Here is a 23,582-nt window from a genome sequence, read left to right as displayed (position 1 = left end):
TGTTTTCGACGCCAGCATTATTTCAAGGTATCGTTACTCGTGAAAGCAGCTGATGAAGGTATCTGCTTTCTCTGCTTGCGGCTGTTTTATGATCAGACTAGAAATGATGAAGAACAGAATTGAATAGGTCGATCTTAAAAATTACGTCAGAGTTTTCATATGCAGAAAATAGTATAGCAAAAGTTGTATCGGTGCTTAGTACCAGTGACGACTCAAGAATTGGTATTGGACATCCCTAAAATACGGAACCTTGCAAAGCAGTCACGATAATGTGCTTCATCGCTAATGTTCTTAATAATGTCATTTATAATATGCTTTATGTTCTGAATAATTTTCTCTTAATTTAAAAAGAAACTTTTGTAATGTAATGTGTCAGCTGTTTTACAGTTGGCTTCATAGTCATTGAAACATTTATAGTTTTACAATTAGGAAAAAAAAGAAAAAGTCTCAGTCCACAAAAGTGGGAATTTTACTGTATTTCATGTATGAATTCATGTACGACGTCCCTTTTTTTTTTTTTTTGCAATTCCTTTTCATGCCCAACACCATTTTACTTGTGCATTGAGGGGAAAAAGAGATTGAGATCAGGCGATTCAGATAAAGCAACAGTGACGTAAGCACTGCCTCGCTGTGTCGATTTTTCCACACCGTTACGGTTTGTTGCTGCTCTGATCAGACGGAAGGCAAAGTTGCTTTCATGTCATCTGATTTAACCCCAGAGTTACCAGTCCACTCTTGAAAACCTTTCACTTGGAACACAAGTGAAATAACAGGTTTTCCATTACAGCATGTTCAAATTGGGACTCAGTACAGCTAATAAACGTTTTAAGACCTTTGCACCCATTATTTCCATTCCCATTTATTTCCTATGGGGAAAATTGTATTAGAAGGCAAAACAAATCAAAAGTCAAAGAGGTTTTTTTTTTCTTCTGTTTTGTTTTGTGTAGTTGCCCACGTATTCACGCACGTGCTAAAAAAAAACAACGGCTGCGATGTTATTGCTAGTGTGTCTTGTACAAGCTCTTTGAGTGCACTCGTAAAAATAAATCGTTCGCACGCAATCTAATAGGTCGTCAGACAAGACATTGATGGATACAACATACGTAAAATCCTGACGACTGGGGAAGAAAAGGATATTAAGAAGGGAGGGGAAAAGAGTTACGAAAAGTTTAAATTACGAAAGGTTAAATTTAGACCCCCAACAACAGCATGTGACCCACATCTGCATGTCGAGATCAGCAATGAATATTAATTATCATCCTCACGGTTTAAAAGCCGGGAGGTTTGATTGGCATAAAGAAACGAGGACAAAAAGCTCTTGACGGGAATCTGTGCAGGTAGCGGATGATTTGAATGCGTAATGGCCTCGCGGCGGGAGCAAACTGTGACACTCGTTATCCCTCCTCAGCATTCGCTCATAAACGCTTCCCTTTTTTTTTTTTTTTTTTTTTAATGAGTCAATCAATACGCGGCACTCAAAAGTCATTGCACGCCTCCCTTCTTACGAGTCCGGCTCCTCGGCGGAGGCGGCTGATTGGTGGCCTTCTCTCGCCATGAAGGTCACTCAGCAGAGTGGCTCCAAATGGCAGTTAGCATACGGCTAACGACTTTGACATATTCTCAGAAGGAGAAAAAAGCGGGGAGATATATTGAGTTTGGAAGGTCACCCATTGTGCTCGGTTGGAACTTTTTGACGAGTGAGACTTCACAGTATTAGCTTAGCCTTAATGTTTCGCTAACAGGTGGCTAATAGTATTTCCCCAAAAGAAGCATAAATAAGTGTCATTGGTCCCGTTTCTTCTCTCCTGTTTTCTTCACAGCCAAATATGTTTTCTATCCAAGTGGCCATCGGTTTTTAACGTATATTGCTATTTTGTTACCTTTGCTGCTAGCAGACGTGGGCTGCCCTGTACTGGCTGTCACATTTTTTAAGTGATATACCCCCTTTGAAATATGTTTTTAGCCAAGTACCCCTTAACTTAAATTGCTGAGGTCAACTTAATCCCCGGGGCAAACATTGTTAGTTTATTTGTAGGTTAAAGGAGGGTTATCTGCCATTTAGCTTGTTTGCTCGAGGCTTAGCTAGCCTCATTGTCTTGATACTGTTTGTTTTTGGTTATTCGTAAACACACTCTTTGAAGCAAAATACGTTTATTGTCCTCATTCACAATTAAAAACTTAACTACTGTCCCTCGGGCTCTCCCCGAGGATAAGAAAAATGCTAGCTTCTGTATTCTTCTAGTACAAGACTACTAGCAAATATTGCTAATTGGTTATCTTAGGTACCAGCACGCTGGAATAAGCAAATTTTGCTATTTTATTGTAGATTTTCGCACACTTGGTCTATTTTGGTGTATCCCATTTTAAAACTTAGTTTGTGTTCCCCAGGCTCTCCACAGCCTGCAGCTGAAGGGGGAAAAAACTAGCTTCTGTCTTCTTCCAGCTGTAGTTTTAGATCACCATCACAAGCTAACAAACACTTGTGTGACAGCGCTAACAAGGCGGTACGAAGACTGTATTCTGTCACCTGCTTTTCTGCAAATATTCATCACGCAGAAAGACAAGAAACAAAAATGCATCAAGGCCCAGAGAGGAAAGATGGGCCCCAAAGTGCATGGAGACAGACAGAAATAATGTCAGGTACATAGCAGCAGCGGCGTGTGGAAAGCACAAATAAGAAGCAATCACCTAAAAACCTTGACGATAGACAGCGTGCTCTTGGCAAGTGATTCAGATGATGGAAAGCAAAGGAGGGATTGCAGACGTCCTCATAGTCGGCGTGATAAAATAGTTTTACAGGAAGGGAGGTAGAAATCAGCGAGGGATGCGCAGTGACAAAAAAAAAACCTCATAAAGTGTGAGTTTATTCCCCTGCAGACTGCTGTGATTCAACGTTACTTTGGAAAACTACACGAAAGGAGATGTCAGCTTGTTCTGGCGTTGCTTACAGGGTCACTTTCTATGTTGGAGCAAAAAAGAAGAACATGGATTTCGGTATTGACCGCTCTGCCCAAATGGTGGCTGGTAGCGGAAAACAAATTGACTGCGGTGGCATCAAGTTACGGATGAGGCGTGCACAGCCTCATTTAACTCCAATCGTGTTCAGAAAATATCTACAAGAGACTGTTCATGTTCCAGTAGTCGACAGCATTTTGCACTTGTTTCTTGCACAGCAGTGAATTTGTGGTCATGTGGCACAATCATAACTTTTGTTTGACTATTTACTCTCACAAATATCAAGAAGCTTCCAGGTAATTCTCTTAACTGTAGTTGAACCAGAAAAAAGATGTAAGCAATAACTTAATAGAATGAGGTGTCCCGCAAGGGTCTGCATTAGATCCAAAACAATTCAGTTATTTTATATGAATACATTAGAATGGGTCAGATAGGTATGTCCTGATCACTTGTTTTGCTCACAAGTGGGAGCCACCTGATAAATACACTGGATGAATGAACATTTGTTTCCCGGACTAAGCTCGTAACTCAATTGACTTTTATATGAAATACATTTTCCCTTGTTGAAGTCACGTCAAATGCCGTTATCTGTTCATCCGACTAAACGGTGCGCTGCATTTCCTCGGTCGCAAAGAAACAGAACTCAGTCCCCCTGCACTGCGAAGCAGAGCATTTACTGATAGATAGATAGATAGATAGATACCTTTATTTATCAAGGGAAATTCACTAGCGCTCTTCGGATGCAGAAAATTCAATGATTAAAGAAAAAAAATACGTGGCAGAACGATCTCTGCCAGAGAAAGCTCAGCAGATGCAATCGTGCAATGACTTGCACTTTTCACTTATTTGGGAACCAAATTAAGGATTCATCAAAAGAAGAAAGTAAAACACCGACCGGAAACATGATTTTTCTGAAATTTTCGTTTTCGAATCAAGAGGTAGTCAAGAGACGCCACCTTAACTCGTTCAATGCGTGAACATTTATTTACATCTGGGATCTACTATTTTCTTGACATTGACCTACACGTTCCCTTTTTTTTCTCATTGGAGAACCATCGAAGTAGGGAAATTGATAAAAAGAAGGATCGTAGTCATATTAAATCTCTAAAATGGTGAAAATATGAATAAAATGCACATGGGAACAGATAGGTAGCTGACACAATACCACCCATGATGGCATCATTGGCCATGTGGGTCCACCCAACAAGCTGCCCGCCCAGACCCCCGCCAGCCAAGACACACACACACACACACACACACACACTCAAAGAGAACACTAAGTGCCGATAGACAGCTTCTATCTCCTGTCCTCAAGAAATCCCATTCACTCGGCGGGGAAAATTGGCTTTGCTGCCAGGTGGCACTGAGGAAAAACTGTCTCCCGGCGCCGGCCGCCATTGTCAAGACTTTAACACACACGCTCACGGATACACACATGCGTATGCAGCAGAGTGAAGATTCCTTACACAAAGCGTGGACAATTAATTTGCTGGATATCTTTCTTAATCTCCGCTCAGCTGGTCAAATCTGTCCTGGCCACAGAGGCAGTTTGGAGGAAGATTAGGACAGCGGAATGTGATGTGTCAGGCCAGTGGGAATTCATGTTTAGCCTGCCTCTATTACAACATGGGCAGGAAGTGGAAAAAAAGACAGTTATGAGCGTTACGACATTATTACTCATCCGCAGCCATTGACTACTACAGTGCATCTGGAAAGTTATTCGCAGCATTTAAATTTGACCTCTTACCTTAAATTTCTACATGTAGGGATCCCGCATGTAGAAATTTACGGCAAGAGGTAAAATGACTGAGGCATAATGACTGTGAAGAAAGTTGTCTGTAGACCTGCGGGACAAGATTGTCTTGATGCAAAAATCTGGGGAAGGATATAGAAACGTTTCTACTGAATGTCCCAATGAGCATATTAGTCTCTATTATTTGTAAATGGAAGACATTTGGAACCAGGACTCTTTCTAGAGCTGGTTGCTCATTTAAAATGAGGCATCTGGGGGAGAAGGGCCTAAGTCAGGAAGGTGCTCCAGCACTGTGGAGAGATGAGAACCTTCCAGGACAACCATCCCTTTAGCAATCCACCATTAGGTCTGCACAGTAGTGTAGCCAGACAAAAGCCGCTCATTAGTAAAAAGAACATTGCAGCCAGTCTGGAATTTGCCAAAAGGAACCTGAATGACTCTCAGACCATAAGGAACACAATTCTCTGGTCTAATGAGACAAAGATTGAACTCTTTGGAGTGAACTCCAGGCGTCATGTTTGGAGGAAGCCAGGCACCGCTCATCACAAGGCAACTACGATCCCTACAATGAAACATGGTGGTGGCAGCATCATGCTATGGGGATGTGTTTCAGAATCAGGATTTGGCAGGCGAGTCATGATAGATCTTGGATGAAACCTGCTCCAGTGCACCACTGGACAACAACCCGAAGCACACAGCCAAGCTCTCCAAGGTTTGGCGTCAGTGGAACAGCCAGTGAGACTTCACTGATTTACCACGGGCATCAAATTACTTCTAATTTCGCTGTCCAAGTGGCTGCAGGCCACACAGCGAGTTCGTATCAAATCCTTCCTGGCCACAAAGAGAGTTTGGCTTCATCATCAAGCAGTAGGATTAAGAAGCGTAATGCATCTTCGCACCATACGGCACCGCGCACGCTAATTCAAACCTAGCGGCGGTGAGCATCAAGTTACCGCTAATCTTGTTGTCCGAGTGGTTGCAGGCCACACGGGTAGTTGATATCAACTGCCAGATGTAATGAGATTATCCCAGTGAGCGGAAGGCAGATCGGGGCTGGTAATAATCCACCCCATGTAAACCTCACATGCATCTTACTTCCCCGACTTTTCCCCTCTGCAGCTTAAAAAGTAAACATCAAGGAAGGGGGGGTTAAGACCTCCAAATTCGGAAACGTGCGCAACCAAAAATCATCATCGTGAAAAGTCGGTTTGAACTCAAGTTCCAACTCAAGGGACTGGGCATGTTACTAGAGAGGAAGTATGCACAGCTGTGTTGGGACCCGAGCACCGCTGGCCCATGAAGACCTCATTAAATCCACTTTATGACAAGGCGTGTGTAGCCAAATAACCAATGAAATCGTCTTTCAAAATGTCATATTCATAATAAGTATCTTTTATGAGCACAACGGTGGAAAAAGGGGGGCTAGATTGAATTTTGTCGGACGACAGATTGCAGAGCGCGATGAAATTTTGCAGGTCCCCGACATTGATTTGTATTCACATCGTTTGTTATTTTTACTCGTTATTAACGGTCGAAAGTGTTGAAAAAGCTTGGACAAATCCATTAATCCGTGAACACTCCACTGTCTGAGAACACTCCGCCTCGTCTCTCACTCTCTAAAGCCTTGCATGGGGCATAATTGTCGCCTCAAGGTTGAGAGTCTGGGTTTTATTTATTTTTTTCTTGTCTTCCAGTTACAATGCATCCACGGCAACAGAAAATGACAATGATCAACCGAGAGAGACAGAATAGGAAACCTGCCTGTTCCAATGGGGGCCATAGTAAAAGCCTGAAGGACATAAATGTCACACAGGCAACCCGTGGAGACATTACAACACAACTCAAGACTTTTACTTCTTGTCTACACTTAAACAGGGCTTTCTAAACCAGCGAAAAACCAGCGTAAAACGATGACTTCAATCTCTGGTTTATGCTTGCTTCACGCAAAGGCGGATGCGGAGAATTGGCAAATCTCCAATTTAGCCGGGGGTTTTGAGACCTTTGGTTTTGATGAGGGGAAAACACAAAGCAGATGAGGCAAAATCACGAATACGTAAATAAAATCACATTGAAGTCAAGTTCCGTCCTCACCCCCCAAAAATCGTTTTTTGTACGATTCCCTTAGTATCAGAACTTCAAACGGTCCAATATATCTCAGCTGTCGCTAAATAAGAGCGCTACTAAACCGTCAAAAGAGTTTGCCACCAGACCCTTTCTGTTGTGGTATTTATCGTAGCCTGCTAACATTTGGCGGCTTTGTTATGCGACACCTAACCTTGCAATGAAGATTATAATGAAAATTAATCGCGTCGGGGAAAAAAGGTGGCCCCGCTCTGTAAATCAGAGCGACTCTTTTTCAATTTGCTCCGCGCAAATAAACACCATCCAGGTAAGAATCATTTGCGTGATTACAAATCTGCTCGCGTGGTCGTATTTCTTTGTTATTGTCACGACAGATTAAATCTATCTGCTTCAGGATAAATAATCACTCGGAAGAGGGGCTCACACTGCGTTTGGACTTTTAAGTCCCAGCCATTGTTGATACGAAACGCTTCTTTTTAATCACAGTAATATATTACTGTCTAAAAGCTGATTATTATTGACTGCAATCGCTCAAATATATCAGATCATCGTTATCGCGATTGCCCTGTAGCCTTCGTGAAATAAGCCAGCAAGGTTTTCATGGTATTGCTGACTTGTGGGATTTTCATCATTCTCCCAGTTGGAAAATTGCATTACAGTGGGGAATCATTTCCAAAAAGAAACTATTGAGTTTGATTTTCATGCTGCCTAAAACTGCAATTTGCATGCCGATTCCAAAATTGTTTTCACTTTATTTTTTTATAGCCATGTCAAGGTTTTTTTTTTTTTTTTTTTTTTCCCCCACCACAGTTTACCCACCGGATTATCGATGGACCGTTATGGTCTTTTCAGAGTTGATTCTAATACAGATTATGAGTGGTATGAGAGGATGATAACAACAAACCTTTAACCCTTATTTTTTTTCAAATGTCTTTAATTATATGTTTATTAAACAATTTTCAGACCACAATATAGTAATACTCAAAGGAATAGAAATAATAACTAAATTCTCAATAGCATAATAACTCAATGTCAATATGAGCAACCTTGTTCAACTGTAAACACACAAAAGAAACAGGTCACTTTATCACTTTATCACTTCATTCCCCATCTACCAATCTCAATATTCATCCATAGATAAGGCGCACCTGATTATAAGGCGCACCATCATCTCTTTAAAAAAAATAAGGCTTTTAGGTGTGCCGTATAGAGCGGAAAATATGGTAATAACAATATAACAACTAATAAATAATAACATATCTCTATAGCCTAACCGATAATTGTCTGCGCAAAATCCACCGATTAGCTGTTGGACTCATGTAGAACTCGTGGCAACTTGTTTGTGCTGTCACATTTGAATCAGTGCAGCGAGAGGTGCGCGCAGCTCCCCATAGGGCCGTCCGTTCAATATTTGCAACAACTGTCAGATCTAACTAAATAAAAAAACGCGTACTCCCCAGCGGTATCAATTACATGCAAATTTTCCCCATTCACTTTGGAGCTCGGTCCCAAACCCCCGCCGGTACTCGGGCTTTGCTCTATGCCGAGAGCGAAAAGCATCGTGACTGTTAAATCTCCATTGCGTGCTACAAACTTTAAGATGTTGTAACCGTAATTTGCGGGAAGCCTTATTGCGGCAAAGCCCGGTGGCTACATGAAGGTTTTTGAAACTTGCGGAGGCCTTACAGTATGTCGTAGCCTACTGGCCCAGAGGCTTTTTGCACTTATTTCCAAGCTGTTCCGGTAAACGCACCGCTTAAAACACTTTTTTTTTTTTTTTTTTTTACCCTGGCATGGAGTGTGAAATGTCAAGCGTGTGTGCATAGCCGACTGGCTTTTAAGCTCCCGACACAGGCGAGCGTTGTGTAAACGTAGCATTAGGATGCAATCAGCCCGGCCGTGTGCTCGGTAGCGTGAAAAGAGCGCTCGTATCCCCGGGCCTGACCTGCGGGCTGCAAGCTTTTGCCATCAGGCGCCATCCCCGAGTGCGCCTGCGAGCCGTTAGCTTAGCATGCAGAGCCAGGAGTCTCCTTGTCTGCTTCAGCTGTGACTTCCTATTACCTTTCGTACCTAATACCGAGTATACCTGTCTCAACGGTGTGAAATAGGGGCAGCAGGAATAATCTGACCTTGCTTTGCTGTTTAAGCGCTGTCAAGGATGTTCAGCGTCGTCGTTAAATTGAGAAGAATGCGCTCAGCTCTTCTACTTCCATGTAGCAGAGCATATCGTTTCGTTTATAACAGGGATTTCGGATAATGCTTCAATGCTCTTTAAGTACCGTATTTTCCGCACTGTAAGGAGCACCTAAAAGCCTTATTTTTTTAAAAAAGCCGATGGTGCGCCTTATAATCAGGTGTGCCTTATATATGGATCGATATTGAGATTCGTAGATGGGGAATGAAGTGATAAAGTACGCTACCAATTTTTTTGTGTGTTTACAGTTGAACAAGGTTGCTCATATTGACATTGACTTATTATGCTATTGAGAGTTTAGAGTTATTATTTCAGTTATTGTTATTGCTTTCAGTGTTACTATATTGTGATTGAAAAAGTTTTAAAATGTCATTAATTGAGGGTGCGCCTTGTATGTGGAAAAGTCTTTAAAATATGTCATTAATTGGGGGTGCGCCTTATAATCCGGTGCGCCTTATAGTGCGGAAAATACGGTCATCATTTTGATAAGAAGGGGAAAAAGAAAAAGTAAAGGACACTTTATGTTGCTTATCTTTTAACTTTTTATTTCACGTTGGAATTATAATATACGTTCTCGTCATTGCCGTTCCACTCAAATCCTGTAGGTGTTGGTAGCGCGCATTTCAAAGAAATCTGTTGTTGTACTTATTGGACTTGAAGTAAATCTCGGCTCAAAATTGCAATTGACAGTGTCTTCTGTATAATTTTGTCTGATTACCAAATGTTCTACTAATTACACTGAGATTGAACAAACATGCAGGAAGTTTTCCTGGTGACAAGACAAAATCCTTCTTTCAAACAGTTAATTCTCCAAATATCCTCCTGACAGCCAGCCAATTCATGTGTGTCCTCTGTTGTGTCCGTTTTTTCTCAGCAAGACAGCTAAGCGAATTACATCCCATACTTGGACTTAGTGTAGGATCTCCAAGTAGCCAAAATATACAAAACAAAACCAAATGTCCTCTGCAGTGGACTTAAATGAATAGGAGAGAATATGCCTCACATCAGTTCACCATTCACTTTTCAAAAATAAAATCTAAAAATCTTTCTTGAGAATGTTTTTATTTTTATAAATGATGGTCAAAATATTCGAAATAGCTCCCAGAAGAGCCAACACAATGTTTGTATCTCCCACTTTTTGTGGTGAATACCACGGCCTCCTGCGGTAATCCAAGATCATTTGCATTTTTACAGGCGACTCGTGAATTTTATCCGGAGCAAATGATCATTTTACGGCCCACTTTTATTATCTCCGCCAACTGGGTTTGTTGTTATTGCCGTTTGTTTGGCCGCCAGTGGGAGTTTGCCAAAACTATTTCACCAGAAACGCTGCGAACCATCCCAAGAAGTAGCCATTTCTATGCAGGCTATCGTCCACGTTTCGAGTCTGAAATGTCATCAAGAGTTATACGTAGTTATACGTATAGGTTTAAAAAAAAAGGCATAACAGCAAGATAACCCCTGAAATTCATATTCTCTTTGTTCTTTGGCTCCCGTTGTATTCATTTGCCAGACACTTTTCTTTGTACTCGTATTCTTTGTACAAGAAGACGGTGAAGTTCAGAAAACATTCCTTGTCATCTTCAACTGCCAAGGATGCACTCTGCCTCGCGGCTCTTTGCTCAATATTAATGTCCAGTGCCCTCTTGTGACCCTTTAAGCTCAGCAGGAGACAGAAAACTTGATAGAATCGCTTTTTGCTCCAACACCAGGCAGAAACTTCCCCCCCCCCCTTTTTTTTTTTTTTGGCTTGCCCCTCGCTAAGGTGAACGAGAGAGGAAGTTTCTGTTTAAAGCACATTTCACAGACAATGCTCTCTAAGTGCTTCATAGGACAGTTTCAAAACGCAAAGTGATGAGATGGGAAGTAACATAAAAACACTGCGACAACAGCGTGAAATAGAATTGAATAATACGCCTTCTTTAATAGGCCCGCCATTCCGCTTTTGCCGCGGCAAATTCGACAGCGGCGCCACACGAGGATAATAAACATCAAAGTGTGTATTTACAACATCGGGCGATCGCACCGAGCAGATTTAAAAGTATCTAGGCGTATACACCATGTGAAAAGTAGCAAAAATAGTCAGTGATGGGAACTACAAGTATAAACAGATGACAAGATTTATTCACCTGAGACCCAAACTATTCATTGCTGTCTGTCCACTGTGGTGGACATTACTTTTTATTGGGGGATAGCGGAGTACAGAGAAAAGCTACGAGGGCACAGGGAGAACATGCAAACTCCACGCAAGAAGGCCGGAGCCTGTATCAAGGTGAATGTGCTACTCACGTTTTCTAAGAGTCCAGACATTCAATCCCAGACACTGGAGTATTGATTTCATATTTCAGTTTAGTTAGCTAGCTCACCGCGCACAAAAGAAAAAAGTAAACATAAGGCGGCGGTAGTAGCCGGCAGCAAAAATAGCCGAAAAGGCCGCATGTATCAATAAATATTCTCTGCGTATGCATAAATTGTGTTGAGCAAACAAAAGTGAACTTGTTTAAGAGTACATGTAAAACTCAATTGTTTGGGATGCAGCAGCTGTCAAGTCATCGCAAAATGCTGTGATGCTTCCCGACAAGGCAAAAGGCTGTTTCGCTGTTGGCAAACGTTTTGAAGATTTGGGGGGGATATGTCATCTTTTAATGTGGATGTCAATCAAAGTCCGCTACTGTGAAAATGCAAATGTTGTGACTTTTTTTTTTTTTAACTATTCTGCTTTTGAAAATGGCCTCAATGTTGTTGTTTTTTCTCCTCTGATGTTTCAGCTTCTTTATATTTGTGCAAATTTGCCGCAGTTAAGTAAAAAACAAGTTTACTTATCATTGGCAGTAAAAGAGCTTAGGTTCATGTTTACATCTAAAATGACAGATAGAAATTGTATTTTTGTTTTACCTGGGAATACAAAATATATATATATATATTTTTTTAAGTTAATGCAGGTTAAACCCTGGGGGAAGTTTTGACGCAACTCAGGCTTTTTGATGTGTGATATCAAAGTAAAATGAGTAAAATCGTACAAAAAAAAAAAACACGAGGAGGCTAAAATATTGCATAGATTGTGAAAACATGACGACTTTCAATAGGCTTGCAAATGGGAGGTCGAGAGGTACACCCATATGGGTCAAATTTAGCCCATGTCAGGCTCATTTACTGCCATATAAATTGGATATATTGTCAATTTTGGAAGTATTGAAAACCTGATGTTTTATCCTGCATTTCCCCCGATTTTTGCATTAATCCTTTCAGTGACAAGTCGCAAACGGGCCACAATAGAGTTGTGTTTTGACACCCCAAAACCGCTGGGTGGGTATGACATTTGCAAGCCTTTCAATGACTTCGATGATTGGCTTAGCCTGGACTCCCATAATGCAAAAGTCTTCAAAAGTCATAATACTCTAATTATGACATAATAAATATTAATATTTCAAATTCATTATATATATATATATATATATATATATATATATATATATATATATATATATATATATGCCCCCCCGCCCCGCCCCAAAAAAAAAGAAGCGTCAAAAAGCAACACTTTGAATTATGCCTCACTGACATTTGCTGAAAAGTGTATTAGCCGTGATTGACGATTGTTTGACTCTGTGAGTTTTAATGTGCGCTCTTAATGGCTGCCTCTCTAATCGCCTGTTAAATCGTCCTTCCCACTCCCGCTCGACACCTCCTCGGAATACTCAAACGCGTTCGCGTCTTCAACCCCCATGTCCACCGGTCTTCCATGTCGTTCTTCCACTGATGCGGCATTTTTTTTTTTCTTCTTCTTCTTTAATGTGCCGAGTCAGCTGTCGGTGTTATTCCGTAAGGTCGCAGAGAAAAGTTTCATTGCGCAGGTTTTAAAATGCTATTTTGGATATCTGTGCGAGAGCACGTTCAGCGCGTCCCGGAATTAGGAATTATTTAGGAATTATTTGTTGTCTAAACAAGACAACAAAAATGTGGATTTTCGTTGCCATTCAAAGCAGGTTAGCAATTGTTTGAAGGTCTATAATTGTCATAGCATCAATGCTAACTTTGATTATGTTTGTGCATGGTCCAGAAAAATGGCAAATGGGGTATTTTGAGATGGCGAGGAAATGAGAACAGGCACGGAGGAATGCCTCAAGCGGCCTTTACCGACTTTAAACGTGTTCCGAATATGTGGGCGGGGTACGTAAGTATCATCTTATAAAATATGGAACACGGCCTAGCGATAAACAGGTTCGCTGTGGCGGGAAAAGGGAAAAAGAAACATCCCTGCGAACAAGCGGCGTTTCGCTTGACTCGCCGCTCTCTTGGCAGACGAGCGCGGTCTTGACACGCTTCCACGCCGGGCCTTTTGTAGCTTTTTAATTCCGACGCTCTTTTGGGCTCCGCTTGCTCCCGACGGCGGCTAATAAAGCCGCCGAGGTCGAGAAAAGAAGAGAAGCGTCGGACGTAGCGAGCAACAGCTCCGAGCTGTCTCGTGTGCGTGCGCGGCGAGACAACGCGCGTCTCACATCCCAGCATTCTGGGCTTCACCGGGCCCGCTCGCTTTTGACATGTTTCTTAAATTAGAACCCGTCACAAGTCTTGGCTTTGTAATTCCCCTGTCGCCATTACAAATAGAAACAAAATAACTCGGCGAGCTCGCAAACATTTCACATCCATGTATAGTGTTAACAAAGAAGCGTATTTTAAGGCGCACCTAAAAGCCTTATTTTTTTTTTAAAAGCTGATGGTGCGGCTTATAATCAGGTGAGCCTTATATATGGTTCAATATTGAGATTGGGATTGGTAGATGGGGAATGAAGTGATAAAGTAAACTTCACCTGTTTCTTTTGCGTGTTTACAGTGGAACAAGGTTGCTCATATTGACATTGAGTTATTATGCTATTGAGAGTTTAGAGTTATTATTGGAGTTATTATTGTTATTACTTTGAGTATTACTCCATTGTGATTGAAAAAGTTTTAAAATATGTCATTAATTGAGGGTGCGCCTTATAATCCGGTGCGCCTTATATATGGAAAGATTTTTGAAATTTTTGGAATATTTTTTGAAATTTTTGAAATATAGTTTATTTTTTGGTGGATAACTGTGGAAAGTAAGCGCTTTCTTTTGTCAAAGCCGCTGCAATGGCTAATAAATTTGGAGTTAAATGCTCAACTCATAAAACGAGGCGTCAAACTACACGGTTGGGTTAGTCCATTATGCCTTTTGCCCCGTTTCCAACGAGTGGATAAATTGGCGCTTTTGCAACGCGGCAACGTTCGCCGCTGTTCAGCGCCATTGACTCGCTGATTGCTTTCTCCTTTCCAGCCGTACGCAAAACAGTGTGACAGCCGTCGCCCTCGCTTGTCTTGTCACTTTCCCGGTGGGAATTATAGGAGCAATTTGTTTCTTTGGAAAAAAAAAAAAAAAAAAGGCGAGAGGCGGCGATCGCTAAATTGGTAGTCCCGACTTGTAAATTTGTAAAATGCTGTAACTCCTCTAAGATTTTTTTTAAATAACCCAACCTTCCCAGTACTTTTGATTTTGTTTTAACAAACTCCCTCATGTACAACTAATAATATGAAAAGCTAAAAATATGGAAAAAAAAAAAAAGTTGTAGTGTGGGGATTAATATTTTTTCCAAGGGTGCACCAATCGAGATCGGCACCGATTTCTTGGATCGTGAACCGCTTGTCCGTCAAAAAAAAATTTTTTTCCCCGACTGATCACATCTCACATTTCAAATGTCTACAAAAGTTAGATTTTTTTTTTTTTCATCGGTAATGTGAAATGATCAAAAATAAAACAAGCTTGCCGCATTGAAAGTGCGTGCTGTCGATCGTGACAAATCGGGATCGCCTAAAATAGAGGATTGGCGGATCAGGCTTTTTAAAGATCGGGACTGTCTAAAAATGTATCAACTCAACCACTAATTTGTACTGTCTGCCATCTAGTGGAAGAACATTTAATTGCTCTGACTTTTAGATTTATATATATATATATATATATATATATATATATATATATATATATATATATATATATATATATATATGTGTGTGTGTGTGTGTATAAAATATTCAAGTGTCTGGCTCATTTTCCGACCCAACCGCAGTCGCAAGTCACTGATCTTGAGCGCGACGAGAAGGACGTAGTCATAAATGCAATGTTTCCACTTTGCACGCTTTCTGATGAGGTCGTCTCGAAATGCATCCACACAATAAAATGGAAGGAGAGTGGATGAAAAGCAAAAGTGACAGCCGTGATTCAGGTCAGGGAATGTAGAGCAGGAGACGCGCAGGACATTTTTAAAGCCTGGCAGATAATTGATGAAAAAAAAAAAGAGTGCGTCCTACTTTTTTTTTATTCCTCTGGAAGTTGGACGGCAGCGGCGGCGCGGTGTTTTGCCCTCCGCCGAGTCTTCCGAGAGCGACGTTTGAAGGTCGGGAAGGAGGCGAGGAGTAATGAACGGGAGCGCTAGCGGCTCGCGTCGTGTTCAAGTACGTGCTTCGGCGTCGTGCGCTCAACACAACACATTCCGTGCTTTCCATGCCGTCATGAGCGCAAAAGATGTTGAAAATTCACAGAGGACAAAGAACAAAATTAGAAATCATTTATGTCATTATTCATTCTGGTCTTTGGTTTGATTATTGATTAAATTGATTATCGATGAATTGTTGCTGCTCTATTTGGAATTTTTATATACCCTCTTGGGACCCACCATATTCGTTTGTGTCCACTAAAGTGGACTTTTGTTTTTTGCTTATCACTTTAGACCCCTTGAAGTGTGCTCCATTGAGGACATCCTGGCCTTTCCAAGGATGTCTCATGTGTTTGGGCGGCCCCTCTGGTCGTGTCCACTGTTGTGGACATTTGTCTTCTGACTCGCTACTCTACTTAGTCCCTATGTGCTCCGTTGAGGACATCCCGGCCTTTCCAAAGATCTCTCATGTGTTTAGGTCGGATGCAACTTACTTTGTCTCGCTGAGACAAAATGGACTCAACAGTGGACAGTGAAGTTATTTAGCAGTCTTCATTTTCTTGGTATCTTGGATGATCATATCGCATCCGCACGAGGGCGTCCAGGTGCGAAGCGCGATGTTCAACATGAGTTTTTCCTAATGATGGCAAACTCTCCGGCTGCCTATTCATCTTGGCTAGCTGTATCATTCATTTGCTTATTAAAGCCGCTTTGGCACGCGGCGTGATGGCCTTGGACGCCGAGCGCGTTTAAATTATTCTTCTGCGCGTCCCTGCGAGTGTTTTTATTCCACCCCGCAGTGTGCTCCACACATTATTAAAGGCATTAATCAGCGGGCTCTGACGCCTTGTTACACACTCACACACTCGCAGCGGAGTCATTTGGCGTCAACGGTGCCACCAAGTATCCGAGAAACCACTACACCTTGGTGTCGGGAAGTCATTTGAATCGAAAAGCCAGCTTCCATAAACTCGCTCTGACCTGACTTTTTCCGCGTTTATCTAGAGGCCGAACGAAGGAATACATGACGACTTATTTTCCAGTAGCTTAATGCTCACGATAAAGACAGAATCGACCGGCAAAACATTTGATTGTTTCAGAGAGATTTTTGATCTTTACCTACTCAACATATGTTGCTTGTAAATTAAATCCATCTTTGAAAATTCCCAGAATTTTGCAGCCCGTCCGCACTTTCGCGTCCTTTGCGAGAAAGAGCGAATGTGCAGAGAATACATGCGCTTGCTTCTCTGCGGGCGTTTTGGCTCCGCTGTTGACAAGCGGCCTCTCGAGCTTTGCCGCCTTCCCCGTCTTTGAACTCATCTTTTGATGGTCTTTTTGCCGGTCCCGCCGAGGACCGCCGTCTCTGGGGAAAGACATGCCTCGAGTCAAACCATTGTTTGTATGTGATGACAGATGGATGCTGACAGCGTACATGACTCCACGCAGGACGCGGAGTACAGTAGAACCTCCGGGCTTGAACAGAAGGCTTGCTGACCGCCACGCTGTTCAAAAGTAGTGGAAGTAATACATCCCAGGGTCAGACCGTCGCTATGATAAGCAAGGCTATTCTCTCATTGGTTTACAGAAGGCTTGTCAAACAGGGATGGAATCAGGCCCACGCGGAGGTTTGATCCGGCCCGCAAGAAGACTTTGTTAAAAAATAGGAATGGTACCGAACCCGTTAGTCCGCTGTCCATAAACAATAGACAAAAATGATTCGTTTTGAATTTAAAAGCCAAAGTGCCACAACGGCTTGCTGATTGCTTCAGCGACAGAAATGAAAAAAATGCTATATCGCTATATATTGTGGACCAAAAAGGAAATGATTTTTCTCCGTTCATTTTTTATCTAGCTGTGTAATTTACAACAATATATTTACAGCTGACCCCCACAATTTGCCGGGAATCGCGACCGTGATATTACCAGTCCGACCCACTCGAGAATCCATTTTCTTCCATGTGGTCCCTGAGCTAAAATGAGTTTGCCACCCCTGGTTTTAAGCACACCGGAAGTTTCATTTCCATTTTTGCCTACCTGGAAGAATGAACGCATACTGTATCCTCCTCATCCACAGGTTTATCGAAGAAAAGCAGTGGAGCTCGGTGAAAAACTGCTTCCGGCCTTTAAAACGCCCACCGGAATCCCTTGGGCTTTGCTCAACCTCAAAAGGTAAGAACCAAGATCCCTCTACGTCACCCCACTTTGCTAAACTTAACACACGGATGGTTTTGTCGCTCTGTTTCTCTCTCGCTCTTTCAACAACACCCAATAATGAAGAGAACAGTCGCAGTCCTCCATTTTGTCTGCGCTCACCCCCTCGGGTCCACGGGAGCAAACGGCAAACGACAGTGCGCGCTTTCTCAGACGCTAATTAAAATCCCAGCCGTCATGGGAATAAACGAGCTGTTACAAATAAAGTTCCTCCGTGTTTACACGCCCCAGCTAGCGCCGCGTGGAGAAACGCCACCCCCACCCCCCTCCCCTTCGCCCCTGAGAATGGAAAGCGTCGACTGCCGCTTAAGATTTCAATTCTCTGGAACCGCCTGTCACATTCAACAAACACGTAGAAAATGTAGCGCCCACGACATGCCCGAAAGCTGGCGGGCGAAATGATCCGGATTTCATGCTTTTAGACCTTTCTGGTGTCAAAATGTGACGAGAAGTGTGAATTGGCTCCCCCTGACAGGTTCATAATCTCACCGTTCAACGGGATCGGCTAATTAGCCGATCCACGGGAAGCGGCTTCTTCTTCGTAAGCCTTCTATCGCCGCTTGAAAGAGATCCGCTCGGAAAGCTTCGACATTGATTTGCGCCGACCGAGAGAAAACCGCCGCTTAATCCAACCGATCGACAATATTGATGGCGCGCCCAGGCTCGGGCCGGCCCAAGAACATTTGACCCCCGCTCGCGCGTAGTGAAAAGTATGCGTTGGGGGCGGGGGCGAAGGGGGTCCGGTTGGCGGAGTTAGCATCTCGCAGACATTCTTCGGCGCTCGTTATCGGCTGTAGGCGGCGCGGCTCCCATTAGCGTGCGGACTGATAAAGGGCTTTCCGTGCTCATTGCGCATTCAACTAGTCATGTCGTATGTGAGCCACTCAACGCCAGCCAGCCCTTCGGCACCGCTACAGTCCCGAAAGTAAATCTCACGCTTCTCGTATTAACCAATTCATGAATCAGATTCTGACAGTTTGATAACCTGGAGCAAAAATATCACGGTAGTGAAATTACAGCTGGAAATTATATACAGTGGGCTTCCGGTTTACGAGATGAATCCGTTCCGCGGTTGGGCCAGATGGCGGGCGATCCAAACCTGTTATTAGCTAATGCGTGTAAAACCACAGGTAAAAACATCAAAATTGTATATACATATTAAAAATTGGCATGAAAATAGTATTGCGCTACTTATATATAATATACATGCATACAATCAAATAACAAATTAATAAAAAAATATATAAAGGATTTATTTACCTTTGAGTGACGCTTGTTGGCCATATTCCCCAGTAAGGGTAGCCTAGGCTAGGCTAGCTTAGCGTTCTTCGTTTTTTTGACCCCCTCCATAAGCATGCATCTTGTCATTTTGATATGCTCGACTCAAACTCGAAATGCGCGACGCTTCTGCCGAAACGAAGAAATGGAAGGAGCGCAAAGTTTGGCGGACTTAGCTAACTTAGAAAAAGGACCGTCGTGGGCAGGCCCGTTTCTGTTCCAGCTCGAATGTTTAATTGCGTTCCGAGTGGAACGTAATCAAGTCGGACACTTTTCTGTCGCTCTTCATCTTCCTCTCAATAGCCTGCATGAAAAAAAGTGTCACTTTATTTGACAGATGTGCTCCTTCTGTGGCTCGCGGCTCGCCTCAAAGGCTGAAGCAATCAATGCTAAGCTCTTGGGGTCTCGGCGTTTGATTAATAGGCCTTAGACGTTGAGTGGGTCCATTAGCGCGGCCCAGTGGGCTCGTGTCAGAACCTCGGCTGACCCGCTTCACCGCCTCCCTTTTCCGGCCTGCGTGCGGCGGACTGATTGCATTAACATTTTTTAAACAAGAAATTGTGACAAAAAGCGGTACGCGCTGTACTTTGAAGTTTTTAACTTCAGTTGGAAACATGCATTTTCTTACTGTCACTTTTACCGGCATACCCTTAGAAATGCGTTGATGTCCCCTCAAGGGTACTCATCCTGTCATTAAAGACCCAATGTTCTAGTGTTTTGGCTGTCTCGGCTTTTTATTTTTATAAGATGTTGTTTTTGTGGTGGCTTACTTTATATCAACTTTATAAACATCAAAATATTGATTGAAAGAAACCATGTTTATTAGAATTTTCTGACTTGGCCCCAAAATTGTATTCTGTAGATTTGTGTCTGATGTTCCTGCCTGTTTTTTTTATTTTTTTATTTGATTTTTTTCATCCAGCAATACACAAACCCCATGAAGTGTTTACAAGCCACATGTTGCCAAAACTGATGTGGCGCCCGTTCCGTTTCCAATGCGGCAAGGCGGGTCTCAAACCCCTGGACAGCTGCCATGATTTAAAGCCTCTAATTAAGTGGATAACTGCGATTCCATCGTCATGTTTTCTCTTCCTCACCTCAAAGAGGGTTGCCATAGATTTGGCGGAAGCATAGAAAGAGCTATGGAGAGAATAATGTTGAATGGGTGGGGGGGGATTCTGGGCCAGGAGCAACAGACGTGCTCATTTCTGGAGATGGGACGCTGCCCGTGAGGCCGGGTGCGCCCTCATTGGTCATTTTAGCAGGTTGTGGGCGGTAAACTTGTCACTGTGGCAGATCCACACTGCAAGAAGTGCAAAAAAATAGATCAATGAATGGCCTATTTTCTAACTGTTTTCATATAAAAGGCGCATCACATTATAAGGCGCGTAGAATAGAAGCTACAATAATGGCTGGAGTTGCGTTATGCAGCCACAAGATGGAGCTGCGCTAAAGGGAATGTCAACAAAATCAGATGTCAATCCACCCATATTAATAGAATATAAGTGTTCTCACTACCTTCATTCCCAAAATCAAGGAACAGCTGTTTCATTTTAGTAGTAGCTGAATAATGGTTTGGGGGGTTAAAAAAATGTAATTGATTCAAATAAATATTAAACGTATTTTTTCAATCAAATTGCAACCAAAAACCTTAAAATATCTTGTTTTCTTGATTTATTATTATTTATTATTATTATTTCTTTTATAAAATTGTGCTTTCTTTTACAAAAAGCCGCCTTGAAAGCCCAAAAAAATCTTTCAAATAACTTGATTCATCAAAACGGTGACTACAATACAGTAGATGTAAGTAAGCATAATTCCATTATGCAATTGAACTTAACTTTACAGAAAAAGAATTACAGGATATTTTGCTGTAAATGCTTAAACAAATACAAGTCCATTCTTACATGATTTTGTTTTTGCTATCATTTCCTAGATGAAGAAAAATTGTCTTTATTATTTTTATCTGATGTGGGGAAAAAATATGAATGTTGTGAGTAAAGAAAACGTAAAAAAAATGCTAGGTTTATTGTCTTGAAATAAGCATTCTTTCCTTAGGATTTTTTGCGGTACAAGATAAGATTCCTTTTAAGACAAACAATAAAAATATATTTCTTATTATAAGCCCTTTTTACTTTCTTTAAATTGACTTCTTGCAGTGCGTGGGAAGGACATGCTGATGTACTAAAAAAAAATAAAAAATAAAAAAAAAACGTTTTAATGCTGAAATCCCAGATTTTTTTTTTTTTCTCCCGGCTAGCAGATTTCGTCCCGACCAAAAGCCGACACGCGCTGACTAATATGAACCTTTTCACTCGGCCAATGAACTTTTAAGTCCGAAAGTTCCAATTTAAAGTCAGCTCCACTTCTTGATCGAGTTTTTTTTTTTCCTCTGTTCTGGGTTCAAACTCCGTAGCTAGCAGACAAGTTATATTTCTTGTTTAAAAAAAAGTACGTCAAAGGAACTCGCTAACTGCGTGAGGGAGATAACAAGCTCGTTTAGTCGCTCAACATTCCTACGGCAGAAGGTGGAAATATGTTTTTTCAAGAGAAAGTCTTTCCTTAAGCACTTTGACACTTCAAATGTTTTGACAGCTGCCTCTTAATTAGCTTCCACTTCTTCTTAAAAGCTTCCTCGCATTGTTCCCAGCGCAGCTCCGTCCGGATGGTAGCATCTCCTCCCGCTCTTAAAACCGGGAACTTCATCACTTTTCTCCCGTCGTTGTTCTGACTAGCGTATTTTACGCTCTATATGGAGCACCGGATTATAAGTCGCACGTTCGGTCAATGGCCTTTTTTAAAACTGTTTTCATATGTAGGGCGCGCTGCATTATTAGGCGCATAGAATAGAAGCTACAGTTGTGGCTGGGGTTGCGGTTTGCTGCGCTAAAGGGAATGCCAAAACCAGGCGAATAAGATAACATGGTGAATAACGTGGCGAAGAACATGGCAAATAACACGGCGAATAAGTTATTTTATTTTTTCGTCCCCCAAAAACCCGTGGTTTATACGCTGTACAAGTTCAATTCCTACTTATCTGAAGGATGAGCTAGGGTTGGAAGTTCTCCCAAAAAAAAACAAATCTCTATTGCATTTTGTTTGTCGGCGCAGTGGTATCGGTCGCAACTGGCCCTGGGCGTCAGGCGGTAGCAGCATCCTGGCCGAGTATGGAACGCTTCATCTGGAGTTCATGCACCTCAGTAAACTGTCCGGAAACCCCGAATTCGCTCACAAGGTAAGGAGGTCGCCGACTAGAGGGCTGATTCATCACGTTACATGTTCCAATTCATTTGCTCTTCATTTGAAAAGGGAACTAGAGCTGATAATTGCAGAAACCCTGTTGTAATGTCATGTTCCCACCCCCTCATAAGCCCCATATGAAAACCTACAGGGGATGTCCTTATGGGGTCATGAAATCCGAAAGAGAAAAAAATATATTATCTTTGGAAGTCTTATATGCGATATTTATACATATGTCTTATATTAAAAAAAAGAATATATTTTCTTTTCATAGGTGATGAACATCCGCAAAGTTCTGAATCGCTTGGATAAACCTCAGGGATTGTACCCCAACTACCTGAACCCAAACAGTGGCCAATGGGGTCAACGTAAGTACAAGAAACGGCATTTTGACCTGCTACTGTTGTTTTTTTTTTTTTTGTTTTGTTTTTTTTAATAATCAATTCAAAAAATCAATTTGAAAAATCAATTAAATACCAAAAGCCAAATTGTAACCTTAAAGTTTTCTTTTCAGTCACTCAATCACCCTAATAACATAAGTTAACGTCTGACAAAACGCACACCACAATGCCTAGCATACTCCATCTAAGATGTACAATGATTTGTTTGCAAGCGATTTATTCATTCAAATCATATTGAAAAAGCAATATAACATGTACATTTTTTTAATACCGTCAGTATCGAGGGACTGCCCACCTCTGCTAAATACGTCTATGTTCTTTATCCTCTGTGAAGAGTGACTAGTGTAAAAAATGCGGTAAACTGTAATTATTTACGTTTTATTTAGTTATGCTTTTCGTACGTATTCATAAAAGAATATGCAAAATGTTGTTTTGCTTATGGAGCTTCCGGCCTCCAATGGATCGCTGGCATTCCCGTTGGTTTTTGTTCCGCTTACTTTCAAATGTGGTGTTTATACTGCACATTTGGAGAGACGTAAGAGCCAATGTCTAATCGATACATTCAAGGTTGAATTGCTTTCAAGCGTTCCATTTTGAGTCCATTATCATAAACCTCTTAATCCTCTTCATTGACTTTTTTTTTTTTTAATAAATCAAGCAACTTCCTTTTTAAAACTCTCTGACGTTTTAGCTCTTCCAAGTTGAAAAGAAAAAGCGATTTTACTCCCTTAATTATTCGTAGACACCAGCTCGTTTTCTGCACAGCGGCGTCTTGTCAAGAATATGCGTTTCATCTTTTTTTAATATTTACTTTTTGTTGTTGCTTTCACTTTGTTTGATGCTTAAAATGTGGAGCCGCGCCGCTTTAGCTTACGTTAAAAAATTCATCACAAAGAGCATCTGTTGTTATTCATTAGCATTTAGCCCAGCGTTTTATACAAATAGAATCGGTTGTTTTTGGAGTCCGACTTCAGACCGCAACTTTCAACAACAACAAAAAAAAACCAAACAAAAAA

At 41.7% G+C, this 23,582-nt stretch overlaps 1 protein-coding gene across 1 annotated transcript in view; it reads left to right on the top strand.

Moving 5' to 3' along the window:
* The window catches only part of man1a1 (mannosidase, alpha, class 1A, member 1), a 73,961-nt gene that overhangs the window by 37,708 nt on the left and 12,671 nt on the right, over nucleotides 1-23,582 (top strand). Inside the window, exons 5-7 of the mRNA XM_088402763.1 lie at nucleotides 17,511-17,605; nucleotides 22,037-22,160; nucleotides 22,440-22,533. Of these exons, the coding sequence (XP_088258889.1) occupies nucleotides 17,511-17,605; nucleotides 22,037-22,160; nucleotides 22,440-22,533 (313 nt within the window). The remainder of the gene's footprint in view (nucleotides 1-17,510; nucleotides 17,606-22,036; nucleotides 22,161-22,439; nucleotides 22,534-23,582) is intronic.

This window comes from Hippichthys cyanospilos, chromosome 20, assembly GCF_059441005.1.
Source record: "Hippichthys cyanospilos isolate Australia breed blue-spotted pipefish chromosome 20, RoL_Hcya_1.0, whole genome shotgun sequence".
Taxonomy (NCBI): Eukaryota; Metazoa; Chordata; class Actinopteri; order Syngnathiformes; family Syngnathidae; genus Hippichthys; species Hippichthys cyanospilos.
This window is presented reverse-complemented; position numbering and strand designations above follow the sequence as displayed.